Source organism: Leucopleurus acutus, assembly GCF_964270905.1.
Source record: "Leucopleurus acutus genome assembly, chromosome: 13".
NCBI classification, from domain to species: domain Eukaryota; kingdom Metazoa; phylum Chordata; class Mammalia; order Artiodactyla; family Delphinidae; genus Leucopleurus; species Leucopleurus acutus.
The window spans coordinates 25,349,888-25,363,878 of record NC_139155.1 but is presented as its reverse complement, the minus strand read 5'-3'; the positions used below and the strand labels follow the sequence as shown (position 1 = coordinate 25,363,878).

General features: G+C 54.3%; 1 protein-coding gene across 3 annotated transcripts in view; it reads left to right on the top strand.

The window, feature by feature from the left end:
• CTIF (cap binding complex dependent translation initiation factor) overlaps positions 1–13,765 on the top strand; it is a 303,031-nt gene extending 289,266 nt beyond the window's left edge. For all 3 annotated transcript variants that reach the window (XM_082853169.1, XM_082853167.1, XM_082853168.1), the window contains exons 11-12: positions 11,733–11,786; positions 13,526–13,765. In XM_082853169.1, coding sequence (XP_082709295.1) covers positions 11,733–11,786; positions 13,526–13,741 — 270 coding nt within the window. In that variant the 3' untranslated portion in view covers positions 13,742–13,765. The remainder of the gene's footprint in view (positions 1–11,732; positions 11,787–13,525) is intronic.
• Positions 13,766–13,991: the final 226 nt, after the last annotated feature.

Sequence of the window (13,991 nt, the reverse complement as noted above, 5' to 3'; positions counted from 1 at the left end):
TGAATTTCCTGGCTCTGGGGCTGTGAAAATCACAACCTGAACCTTCCATTGATGTGGGTTTCTCGATTAATTTCCTGTTTGATTGTTTACTTTAGAGAGCGGAAAATGCCTTTGCAGGCAGCTACTTCCCTCCACCAGACGCTTATCACACCCTCCCCCCAAAGCCAGCAAGGTCAAGTCCAGGCCTCAGGTCGGCGGTGGTTGGGGGGCTGCAGAGAGCCAAGGGAAGGGGCCAGGGGCCAGGGGAGGCCCCACTAAGAGCAGAGGGCAGCCCGGGACGCCCTCCCCTTCCCTGCCCTCTCCTTGTGCCGCCCCAGGGGTCCCAGCCTGGTGGGCGCCGGGAGAGACTTGAGTTCAGAGACTGGCCCCGTGAGGGGTGTCTGCCCACTGTCCCAGGCCTCAGGCCTGGGCCCCAGCCAGCCCAAACCCCTCCCCTTGTCTCAGGGAACCATTTGATGCTGAGTCAGACGCAAAATGCAGTCATTCCTTCAGAGGGGCGTCCAGAGGGTGCTGTCAAGGGAGTGACGGTCCCAGGTGCCACCCATTGCCTCCAGGCCAGGCACTCCTGGCCAGGCTCCACCAGAGGAAGCTTGGAGAACAACTGCTTTCCCATCTGCCTCTCCTTCAACTGCTCTCCCCAGGGCCCCGCCAGCAGCCTGTTAACATAATTCCGTCCTGTTCCGGCTCCCATCCTTGGAGAGCGGTTCTCGCTGGCAAGCCCAGGTGAGGCCAGGTGAGGCCCTGCGGCAGGTATCCTGATCTGCAGTGATCACCGCCTCTTGCTGGGAGCAGGGCCGCTTTGCCGCCTTCGGAGCCCTTCTCCTCACCCCACCTGCTGAGCCGCTCAAGAGATGGGCAGGAGTACTTACACACCAGGAGGGGAGGTGGAACAGGCCAGAGGTGTACTGACTGGTCGGGTGGTGATGGGAGACGGGGGGCTCCCAGCCACTCAGTGCCCCTTCCCTTGTCTAGGCGACTATTATCAGGTACCCTCCTAATCAGGGCACTTTTGAAAGCGAAAGGAATATTACTAATTATTTGGGATGAACACAAGAAGATCCCAGGCAAAATGGGGTGTGTGGTCACCCCCCCTTTTGCTGACCTCTTGCCATTAGTCTTATTTATGCGGGACTTACTCATGGGGCAGCGGTTATGTCCCTTGACTTTGGAGGCAGACTAGACCTGGGTTCCAAAGACGCTTTTCCACTACCCGTGCACTCGTGGGGAGTTCATTTCACTCTCCGTGCCTCAGTTTCTACAGTTATACAGTGAGAATAATTACAATGGTATTTAACTCAGATAAACTGGTAAAAGGATAAAATGGATTTTAAAACATGCACAAAGTTCAGAGCTTGGCATCTGGAGTCAGCGCTCCAAAAAATGTAAGCCAGGTACTGACTGAGGACCCGGAAGGTGTGACTCAGCCCTCAGGAGACCCCTCCTGAAAGGTGAAACCTCAGGGCTACCTCAGGCATCTTGTGTTCCCCCTTTAAGAGAGATCCATGGACATCAGGGCAGTGAATACAGAAGCGGACAGACAAGGCTTCTAGAAGGAAAGGCAAGGGCATTAAAGGAGAAGCTGGAAGGTGTTGATAGCAGTCACGACCAACGTCCTTGATGTTTCAAACCCCGACGCAGGGTCCCGGGAGGGACTACGTGAACAGAACTCGCCTCCTGTCCAGGCTACCGGCCAGGGCTTGGCCCCCAAGAGGAGGCATTGGAGCCATGGCCCCGTCCTCTGGCTCTGGTGTCTGCAGAAGGATTCAGTGTCTGCTCTGAGCCCCAGATTACGTTTCCACCCCCAGGGGTCAGCTGTGGGATGAAGCATTCCCCCATGTGACATTTACTGTGGCAACTTTGTACGGGTGGTTTGCAAGCTCTGCAGGAAGGAGGCTAATTATTCCCTCCAGGGCGCCTGGTCCACAGTTAGGGTGCCTGCCCGCCTGCCTGTCTTAGTTAGGAGGGCAGACAGCCAGACCACAGGGCACAAGCTTGGACTGAAGTCCAGTTCAGAACCATGAATTTCCTTGACATCTGACCGTAGCTGCCACCCCGGGGCTTCTTATTAGGCTAGTGGAAAAGTGACAGTTGGGGCAAATTCCCCTATCCCGGGGATGTCTGAAACGCAGGCAGTCACAGAATGACGGTAATAAGTAATGAATGTAAAACAACACTAATCTCCTAGTTGCCCAGACAGGCCAGGCAGCATGAGCATTACACGGGTACCTATCCACAGCCGCACTCGTGCTTCCTGTCCATTTCAGGGGAGCGATAGCCTTTGTCTTATTTAAGGCTAATTCAGGCATCAGTCCTCTCCTCTCTCCCGCACGCTACGTGCTCATCTCTGCCCCTGCTCAAGTCTCTCCCGCTGTACCGACCATTCCCCTGGACCCTGGGCCAGTCTCTTTTTCCTAGCATCCTACCCTTCTTCTCTTCCATAGGCAAGTTCCCTGCCCCGCCCCCAAAAAAAGAGAGACGGAGGAGGAAAGGAGAGTGAGAGACAGAGAAGGAAGAACAGAAACCCCCAAAGAAAAAGCAATGGTCAGCTCTTTCTCTCTCCACTTCCTGACCTCGCTCTGTCTCTCCAGCTCCACATTACCCAGGCTTCCACCCACCCCTCCCTGCATGAAGTCATCATGGCAAAGGTCGCCTGTGCTCTCCTAATCACCAAATCCAGGGGGCCCTGGTCATTGTTCATCTCACTTGACCTCTCTGAGCTTTTGACACTGTTGACCTTGTCGACAAGAAGTGACCTTGACTTCTTAGCACTCCCTTGGCTTCCATGACGTCACTTTTTCCTGCTCTGCCTACTTGCCTGACCACCCTCTTCCTCCTTTGGGGGTTCCTCCTCCTCTGCCGCCCTTACGATGTTGCTGTTTCCGGGTTTGGAGCTCTTACCATCTTCTCTTATTCCACGTCATTCCCCAGATCACACCTGTGGCCTTGACTCACACCTGGGCACTGATAGTCACAGGTGGCCAGCCTCCCGCTAGTCTTCGTCCCTGATGACCCGCAAGGACGGTGGGCTTGGTATTTCTAACACTGAACTCATTCCTTTTTTCCAGAACCAACTCTTCCTGCCTTCCTAACATCGCTGGTGGCACCTCAGTTTATTCCGCGGACAAGCCCCAAACCCGGGGCTTATCCATCTTCCTCACTGTCCTTTTCCTCACCTTTACTTCTGCCTCCTAAGCTATCTCCTCCCATTGTCCCTGCCCTCACTCGAGCCGCCATAATTTCTCACTGGTCTCCTTGCCTCCAATTCTCCCACCACCCCACCAGCTCCAGTCTACTCTCCACACTGCAAACAGTATCATCCTACTCACCAGCTGAAATTCTTATCGGTGGCTCTGCAGTCCTTTAGGATAAAATCCAAACCCAGTAGCATGGCATCTAGAGCCCTTTAGGCTGTGGCCCTGGCCTTCTGTATCATCATGTGCTCTCTCTCCCCCAGCACCGTATATTTTAGCCTCTTGAAATGCTTGTTATTCACCAGCGCACTCCATTAGTTCACCTTTGTTTTTTTTTTTTTTGTGCATATGCCATGTGCTGCCGCTTGGGGCACATGCCTGGCGTGTTCTTCACCGCCACCATTCCGTCCCAGGCTCCAACCCCACATACCTAGCGCAATCTCTCTGTTTTCCCTACTAGACTCTGAGTTACAAGTCTTATTCTCCTTGTTATCCGGGTACTTACACCGTGTTTGGTACATAGTAGGTGTTCCATGAATGTTGTCGAAGGACGGCTGGCTGGTGAGTGGGTGAGAGGGTAGATGGGTAGCTAGGAAGATGGGTGAAAGGATGAGTGGGTAGATGGAAGGCTGGATACATGATGTGTGGGTGGATAAAAGAATGGATGGCTAAATGGATGCATTGGTGGGTGGATACATGCATGCATGCGTAGATGGAGAGATGGTGGCCAATGCAGAAAAGAATAGGTAAAATCAATTCAGTTTTGTGAAGGCCCGGATTGATTATCATCACCAATCAACAAAATTAAGAATTATGGGGCTTCCCTGGTGGCGCAGTGGTTGAGAGTCCGCCTGCCGATGCAGGGGACATGGGTTCATGCCCCGGTCCGGGAAGATCCCCCATGCCGCGGAGTGGCTGGGCCCGTGAGCCATGGCCGCTGAGCCTGCGCGTCCAGAGCCTGTGCTCCGTGACGGGAGAGGCCCCAATAGTGAGAGGCCCGCGTACCGCAAAAAAAAAAAAAAAAAGAATTATGAGCTCCAACCAGCAAAGTAAGAATTAGCTAATGTGGGAGAAATTAAAGTAATTCCCCAAGGAAAAGGATGCTGACCCAGGGCTTCTAAGCACTTTCTAGTTCTTCCCAGACTTACTGTCTGTCTGGCTTGTGTAAGTAAGTCACGAACTACTGAGCCTCGGTTTCTCTGTCTATTAAGCAGAGATAATAATGCCTGTGTCCTTTCCCTGTCTCCACAAGAGTGTCACGGGGATAAATGGGATGGTACATTACAAAGTGGGTCGAGATCTTCAGGAAAGATACATGTTTATGAAGATATACATTTAAAAACAATAATAACACCTTGCATTTGAATCAAGCTTTGCACTTTGCAGAACTCTTTCACATGCATTATCTCCACTGACTCTCAAAACAATTCTAGGCAAGTATTATTCCCATTCTCAAGTGAGGAAACTGAAGTGCAGAGTGACTAAGTGGCATGCCCGGAGTTACTCTTAGTGAATAGAAGCCAAACCTTCTGCACATTTGTTTTGTTTTGTTTTGTTTTTATTTATTTTATTTATTTATTTTTGGCTGCGTTGGGTCTTCATTGCTACACGTGTGGGCTTTCTCTAGTTGCGGAGAGCGGGGGCTACTCTTCGTTGAGGTGCACGCAGGCTTCAGTAGATGTGCTCGCGGGCTCTAGAGCGCAGGCGCACGGGCAGTTGCTCCGCGGCATGTGGAATCTTCACGGACCAGGGCTCGAACCCACGTCCCCTACATTGGCAGGCGGATTTTTAACCACTGTGCCACCAGGGAAGCCCCCCTTCTGCATGTTTTTGATGACAGCCTCTTGTGGCTAGATTATCTACTTCCCTGCCTCCCTGAAGAGACCCAGATGTAATTGACCCTCTTCTTGAAGATTCAAGGTCATTATGAGGAGCTGTCCTCTAGACTCAGCTGTAGATGCCGGTCCAGGTCCACCAGAGGCACAGGGTGGAGATGCCCTGACTCGAACCTGAGGGCCCTCCTGAGATGCAGGTGGCCCTGTGCAGCTCCTCGCCCCGGCCACCATTCTAGAGCACGTGCCACGCATCGGGGCCATCTCCTCTGGCTCTGCCTCATTCTTCTGCCTCTCCCCATCTCTCCACAGTCAAGGCTTGTGCCCATCACTGTGGCTTCCTCAGCCCCTGGAGACCTGCACCTCCCACTCTTGCTGCTTCTTTTTCTCTCTCCTCTTCCCACTACTTCTTCCATGCTTGCAGGGTATCCTGCCACTGCCCTTCTGTAGGCCCAGCCAGCCAATCAGAGCTCTGGGTTTGTTCCCCAGCAAACCAGCCAATCACACACACTCTGAAATCTCCTCATTTTTGCTCCTTTGTTGCTGCACCAGCCTACCCTTGACTACCTTTAAAAGAGGGGCTCCTGCAGGTGGGGACTGGCTGAGCTTTTACTGGGGCTGCATTAGGCTGTCTGGGTTTGTTCTACCAGGGTTGGAATCAAGCTGTTGGTGAGCTGAGGTGGTTGGGGGAGCTTGGGCAGTGGCGGGGGGGGGGGGGCTAGAAGAAATTGTGATCTCCAGCACTCGCTCCCCTCCCGCACAGGAAGACGGCCCCAGGGTCCCTCCATCAGCACCCTCTTTCCCTCCGCACAGGGTGGCATCCTAAGCAACCAGCCTGGCTGCACTGAGGGCACCCCTTGGGCGGCATGGCCCTGCAATGGCTTCCTTCCCCCGGGGACTCCGAGGTGCTCCCACCAGGCTCCTTTCTCCCTCTGCTGTCCAGCCACCCACCGCCTGACTCGAAGCACCTTGGCCTCTCCCCGAGGGAGGATATGAAGGGTGTGCCCACAACAAGTCTCCGGCAGAGACAATAGGACAGGAATGCATTAGCTTCCGAACAAACACTGTGTGGGCTCGCACAATTGCCTTGGATTCTCGTCCAAGAAACACATTTCGCTGTTCCAGGGTGCCTGCCCCGGCCCGCCCACACTCCTTTCTGTGCCAGAGACTTTGATGAGTGGGCTGCTCCTCCCCCACCCCTGGGGCCTTCAGCCCCCAGGTCTGCAGCCCTGTCTCCTCCATCCCTACAGCTTTTCTTCCAACGAGCGACAGCAGAGAAAGGGGACAGTCCTGTCCAGGCAGAGAATGACCCGCCCACCAAAGAGTACCTGCTCCCTGCCACTGCTTTTAAACCATTTTTAAATCGTGGTTTTAAAAAAAGCAAGCATAAGATTGACCATTTTAGCCATTTTAAAGTGGACAGTTCGGTGGCGTTAAGCACATTCACATCGTTGTGCAACCATCACCACCATCCGTCTCCAGAACTTTTCCATCTTGCAAAACTGAAACTCTGTCCCCATTAAACACTAACTCCCTAGTCCCTCTTCCTCAGCCCCTGACAACCACCATTCTACTTTCTGTCTCTATGAATTTGTTCCAGGTCCCTCATATAAGTGGAATCCTACAATACTTGTCCTTTTGCAACTGGCTTATTTCACTCAGCATAAGGTCTTCAAGGTCCGTCCATGTCGCAGCATGTGATAGGATTTCCTTCCTTTTTAAGGCTGAATAACATTCCGTTGTATGGATGGACCACACTTAGTTTATCCATTCATCCATCAGTGGACACTTGGGTTGCTCCCACCCCTTGCCTGTTGTGAACACGGGTGGACAAGAATCTGTTCAAGTTGCCACTACTTTTTGAGAGTTGCTTGGAGTTAAATGAAGCATTGTCTCCAGGAGACCCCAAATAGAACACGCATAAACAACAGAGTTGGCCCCCTCAGTGTACCAGCAGGGATTCATTTGTCCAGAAACTAGCTGTGTTTTAGGAAAGCAAGCCATGAAGAAATGGAACACAAAACAGGTAAGTTTTGGCCAAGACAGAAAAGAGTGGACACTGCCCACAAAGAGCGAGACAAGGACGGATCCCTGAGAAGCCGTTGATCACCCAGAGGCACTGGAGCCTTCAGAGTGACACCGACAGGGGTCCTGGGGAGGGAGCCCCGTAGCGTGTGTCAAGTGCTCCCCCGGGGTAAGGCCAGCCGGCCTCTCGTTCCACCACACAGAGCAGCAGGGTGGGACTTCCCAGCTGTGATGATGGGGGCTGAGGGAACGTCCTCTCTGCAGCCCTTCAGCTCTAAGCCTCCAAGGGTCCGCCCTCAAAAGCTGGCAACGGACAGGCCGAGATAGCGTTTGGGGGAGAGTAGGACGTGGTCTGCAGCACCCATTCCCCTCCCGAACTCTGCATCCCAGCAACGGCAGAGGAAAAGTACAGTGAAAGCCTGTCAGTCCTCCCCCACTTCCTTGAGAAAACCCAGCAGGCCGTTTGCGAGAGGGCCTATCACTCGATGTGATTCTTGGCTAGCACAGACTTTCCCAAACAACCAGTGAAAGATAAGGTGGGAGGAGAGGCTCTAGGGTGAGAGCCTGCCCACAGCCCTGCTTGAGAGTCCCCACCCTGAGTCTGTCCCCCCAGAGCCCCCCAGGGAGGGAGCAGGCCTGCAGGGGTTTGGGTGTGCAGAAGGGAGGAGGTAGTCCAGTCACTAAGATGTGGAAAAGGAAGGAAGAACGGGAAGCCCTGGACCGGCTCTGCAGTTCTGAACCGTCACCGGGGAGCAGACAGAGGGCAGGCGGGCCTCGGGCCATAGAAGGAAAGAGGAGACACCTGCTCATCTGGGCAAAGTGCTGGCAGAAGCATGAGGCTCCACGAGGCTGCCCACGCAGTGCGGGCAGAAGTCGGAGGGCCACTTGGAGGGAGAAACAGTCATATTTCAGAGCATCTAGTACTTGTCGGGCCCCGGCTGTTCATAGAATTTCCCATCATGTTACCTCCCATGTCTCAAAGCCCCAGGACCCCTAAGAAGCTGGTCTCAGAACGGAACATGATCCCAGGTTCATCTCAATTTCCCATGACAGTCATTACTAGCACCTACTGTGTGTCAGCCAATGTGCTAGGTGCACCCAGGGCAGGACCCCTTTCTTCCTTCCCATAAGCTCCCAGTTCTGCCTGCTCCCCTCGTCCCCAAACGGCTGCCACCACCCACGCTGTCTCTGGGAGTTCCCTTCCCACCAGATACCCCACTTTCCCCCTTTCTTGTGATTTCTACCAGCAATTTTTATTTTAAGGTTTCTCTTCCTGCTAAGCACTATGGGAAATCTATGCAGGAACAAAGTTACCATCAGAAAGAAGTCCCAGCAAACCTCACAGAGTTCTCTTAATATTTGTTCTCATGTTCCGTGCAGAGTCAGTGGGGCTACGCCCACCTTCCCCCCCGAGACAGTCAGGGCCCCCCAAGTCCTGGAACCAACCCCTCCCAGAGCAGGCTGGGTTGGATGCTGGAACCAACCCGTGGTCCAGTACCCATGACTCAGTACGCCTGCTGCAAGGTGAGTCACCTCCCCCCAGCTTTTTCCAGAACCTGCTTCCAGGGTTTTCTAGATGAGAGAGGTCCTTCCTAGTGTGACCCCCAGAATTGCCCCAGACACTGACTCAGTGGAAGCTTCCCTTGGCTCCCCTTGAGGGGCTGCAGCCCTGCGGGGCAAGAAAACTCCAGAAGCAGACGCCGGCATGGGGAGGAGGGTGGACAGCTGTGTGCTGCAGAGTATTCCTCTGTGCAAATGTATCATCATAATTTAACCAGTCCCCTTGCTGGTAGCCATTCAAGCTATTTGCAAAAGTGCAGCAAAAACCTTATATGAATGTCATGGTGCAGATGTGGGCAGCGGGGGGCACGTGTGGAATAAATTCCTGGAAGTAGTATCGCCGCTCAGAGGGTTTGTACACTTGCAGTGTTGATAGCTATCACCAAATTGCCGTTTAGAGAGTCACACCAACTTCTGTTTCCACACACGCTGTACGTTTGCAGACACACTGATGATAATTTTGTGCCGTGTCTGCTCTGACAGGAGAAGTCTGTGGGGTGGAGGTATCCAAGTCCCGCTCACTGTCGCCTTTTCAGGCGCATGCACTGGGGTGAGTTGCCCTGGGGCTGCGGCTCAAGGTCAGTCCCTCCTCACTCGCAGACCCTCCCAGCTGGGTGGGTTTTCTCCCTGCTACTCAAGGCGTATTTGTTAGCAAATACTTCCAGGCGCTTACTACGTGCCAGACACGGCGCCAGGTTTCGGGAAGAGAATGGACCAAACAGGCCTTGCCCTCCTGGAGCTTGCCTTCCCCTGGGGGAGACAGCAGACAAACAAATAGATCGTATGTCAGGGGTGAGAGAGGCTGTGGAGAGAAGTAAGTCAGGAGGTGAACGGCGGGATCACTTACACGCGGGCCGGTCAGGGAATCCCTGGCGGATGAGGTGATGTCGGGGCAGAGCCCTGAGTAAACTGAGGAAGGAAGGTCTGCAGACAGGTGGTGGCTGAGAATTCCTGGCTGACAAGAGCACAGAGGCCCAGAGTCAGAAGTGTGTCCTTGGGCAGAGCGTGCCCACCGATGGCCGTCAACGCCTGTCACTGCATGGCCGACACTGTTACCTTCCCCGGGTGGTCCCTTGCTCTCCACCAGCTCATCGTTTGAGCAGCCTGAGACCTACCTCTGCTCCTTCATCCCCAAATGATTTCTTTTTCGGTGTGTCTACTGTGGGATCAGTTAATGCCCAGCCCTGCCGAGATACGAAGAGGAAGGAGGTCTGGTCCCTGAGAGCATCTCTGAGCAGAGCATCCCACACTGATCTGGCCCCTGGACTCATCTGACATTTAATACATACATCTTCAGCCCCCCTGATGTGACCGCTCACGGCTTCTGCTGGGGGAGACCCTGGGCAATATGACAGGAGAAGGGGGAAGTTAAGGAGAGTGTGTGGAATTTGGATTTCGAGTCTGCAGTGAGAACAGTCCCCGGGGTTGTGTGTGATTTCACCCTCCTTGAACGCGTCATGCCCAGATCAGAAACCTTGACTCCAGTTCTCGGTTAGTGGACAAGGAAGCTGACCCTAAAAATGCCTTCCTCTTGTGCTCTCTCCTTACCCTCCGCCCTTCCTTTAAAACAAAAAACAAAAACAATGCATAAATCACATCGACCCACATTTATCGAATCCCTACTGTTGCCAGGAGCTGTGCTAGGTGTTAAAGGGCAGCAGAGATGAACGTCACACTGCCCTGCCTTCAGGAGGCCACAGTTCACACTGGAAGATGTCTTGCCACTTGTGTGGAATGCTGAGCGGTGGGAAAGCCAGGGGGTGCTCGGGGGTGAGAAGCAGGGGCGGGCACCATGGGCTGGAGTGATCCAGAAGTCTCCAAGGAAAGCTGGAAAGTGACCTGGGAAAAAGGCAGAAAATAACAGATATTGGCGATGCTGTGGAAAAATCAGAACCCTAGGCACTGCCGGAGGGAATGAAAAATGGCACAGCCACTGTAGAAAAGTGTATCGGGTCCTCAAACCGCTAAATGTGGAGTTACCACATGACCCAGCAATTCCACTCCTAAGTGCGTACCCAAGAGAGATGAAAACCCGTGTCCACACAAAAACTCATACACAAGTGTTCATAGCTGCCTTGTTCACAGCAGCCAGAAAGTGGAGACAGCCCAAATGTCTATCAACTGATGAGTGGATAAACAAAACATGGTGTATCCGTACAGTGGAATATCTTCCAACCCCAATAAGGAATGAAGAACTGACACAGGCTACAACATGGATGAACCTTAAAAACATTATAAGTGGAAGAAGCCATTCACGAAAAAATCACGTGTTATATGATTCCATTGTATAAAATGTCCAGAATAGGTAAATCTATAGAGGTTAAGGGGTTAGGGGTTGTCAGAGGCGGGGGTGGCGGGGGAAAGGGGACTGACCGCTAATGGGTACAGGTTTCTTTTGGGAGCCATGAAATGAAAATATTCTAGAGTTAGTAGTGATGGTCGCACAACCTTGTGAATCTAAAAGTCACTGAATTGTATGCTTAAAAATGGTAAACTTGATGTGACATGAGTTATATCTCAATTTAGAGAGAGAGGGAGAGAGACTGAATGAATGAAATGCAGCACATAGAGGAAAGCCCGGACGGGGGGTGGCCAGTCCCCGTGCTGAGCCTTCCGGCCGTGGCCTTGGTCAGGAAGCAATTCCAGCCTCTGGAACAGTCTGCATGGCTTTGCAGGCTCACGTTGCTGGGCCCGTGGAGAAGACTGCTGTGATTTCTGCAAGTCCTCCTATAGCCAGGGCCCAGGAGCACCTGAGACCATGGTTGAGCCCCTCTCACTAATCAGGAAATCTACGCGAATTTCATTTTTGCTGACCAGCTGCTCATAGCTGATGATCCCAGCATGCTTGCCGCTGCCTTCAAACCCACCTGCGGCCTTGCTCTGCCGTGGCCTCTAGTCAAGCCCTCTGACCTGGCCGGGATGCCTACGCTCCGTGGCTACGGCGGTCCTCTAGCTGCTTAGATCCCGTCAGAGAAATCACTGCGTCCTGGGGCAGTGCCCCTGCTGCCCGCCGTCCTTTGTGGGCTGCCTCTCTGGCCCGCCTCTTGGAGATGCTTGTTCTGGGCTGCAGGGGGCTGAGAGCAGTGCACCACCCTAAGCGTAATTCTCTGCCGCTCTCTTCCAGCTCTTGCAATCTCAGGATGTGAAGGAAGATGCTGTCCTGTGCTGCTCAATGGAGGTAAGCAGCGTGGCTTAGACACCTCCCACCTCAGACCCTGTGCGTACCTCTCGCCTTAACAGTTATGGGGGCTCAGGGACCACTGGAGGCATCCACGGGTCCAGGGCAAGGGCGTGTCGAGCGGGGCTGGTGGCGGACGGCTTCCTGAGTGGATGTGGACTTCTGCTGGAGGAGAGGGAACTGCCGGCTCTCTGGCGGCAAGGATGGAGGGCTAGCATCGTCCACTCTCCCTCTGCCCCCAAGACCACCTCCTCCTCGGCCAGGTGCACCACATAAATGACTTAGGAGATTTTAGGTGATGCCCTGCCCCCACATATCTCCTTTGGCTTCAGTGGTGTGTGGTTTGGAGGGAGGTGCCGAGGCTTGAACCCCCAGGTCGGCACTGTCCACTTCCAAGCAGCCCCCATGGGAGGTCCCACTCCTGTTCCCAAGGTGTGGCCTCTGCTCTCCGGGATCTTCCTTCAGACACTTGGCTTTGGCCCAGTTACAGGGACAAAGCTGTACCTTCAGAAAACAGTCCAAGGGGAATCCCTGGTGGCCCCGTGGTTAGGACTCCACGCTTCCTCTGCTGAGGGCACGGGTTCGATCCCTGGTCGAGGAACTAAGATCCTGCAAGCCGCACGGCGTGGCCAAAAAAAAGAAAAAGAAAGAAAACAGCCCAGGGACATTCAGAGTGGAGCGTGGTGAGGAGAGGGGCTTCCAGGGCCCACACCCAGGGCACGCCGGGGCTCCAGGCAGGGGAGATAGGAGGGGAGGAGAAAGCATGGTCCCTGCCTCCAGACAGCTTGTGGTCTGGCTAGAGATAGAGACCTCTGTCACATGCACAGAGTGGATGGGACGGTGTAGAGAATAAATATGGGTACAGAGCATGCATCCCTGAGGAGTTAGGAGAGAGGTCAGAGTGGGCCAGAAAGGTCAGGGAAGGTTTCGTGAAGAAGGCAGAGCCTTGAAAAAGCGGGTGAGCTGAGGCTGGTGGTGGGGCAGAGATGGGGACTTAGATTATAGGGAGAGGAGCTGCACGGGCTGCCGGCCGAGGGTGCACTGATCCAGAAGATCGGGGCTCCTTCTTCCTAAGGGGGCTTTTCGAGATGACCAGGGGCCTCTCTTGGGGGCAGGCCCTCTGTCTGGCCTTCTGCCCCAGTTCATATTTCTCTCCTCCCCTTCGTGTCCCAAGTGTGGGCAGGGGTCAGTTCTGGGGGTATGTAGGTACGATTGGGGGCAGAAGAGAAGGAAAGAGAGAAACAGGAGACCTCATCCCTGCTCTCGGGTTCCACACGGACACATGCAGGTAATAATGACCAAGTTCGTTTCCAGAGAGACATCCCAGCAAATGAAAATTGACACGGTGCCACCTGGTCACTCTTGAAGGAAGCAGGTCACACGGCCATTGAGGTTGTGGGCGATAGTCCAAGAAGGCTTCCTGTAGGAGGGGAGGCAAGTGGATGAAGGGAGAAGCAGCGTGTTCCTGGTGAGGACTCTTGGCAGCCCTGGGCAGCAGGCAATATTCTGACCCCGCTTATTCCTCCGGCAGATTGGGTATTAAATGTGGGCTCTCGCATTGGCTGTGTCCACCCTCCACACTCTCCATCCTTCTGCCCTGTGGCATAGAGGCCTGGGCCTGCACCTTCCTGGGATAATCCAGCTATTTCCCGTTCCTGCCCCCAGCACCCCTAACCAAGGTGGGTCAGGAGCCCTTTCAGGGCCCAGCTCACGTCCTAACCCCACTTCTCTGCCCGCAGCTGCAGAGCACAGGCCGACTGCTGGAGGAGCAGCTGCCCGAGATGATGGCGGAGCTCCTGGCCAGTGCCCGCGACAAGATGCTGTGCCCCTCGGAGTCGATGCTGACCCGGTCCCTGCTGCTGGAGGTCATCGAGCTCCACGCCAACAGCTGGAACCCTCTGACGCCCCCCATCACGCAGTACTACAACAGAACCATCCAGAAACTGACAGCCTGACAGCCAGGGGGCCTGGCGGGTGGCCCGAGGGCAGCTGGGGCCCTGGTGCACAGAGCCAGATGGACAGGCGGGAGGACAGGGGTGGCCCTGCCGGCAGAAAGAAATGGGGAGGAAGGCAAGCAGAGCCGGCGGCCAGTGTGGAGCCAGACGGGGAAGGGACCAAAGCCCTAGGAGGAGCGCCCCCCTACCCGAGCCCCCCAGCCCGAGCATGCGGCAGCTCACACCAGTAAGGGGAGCATGTTTCTTCCTC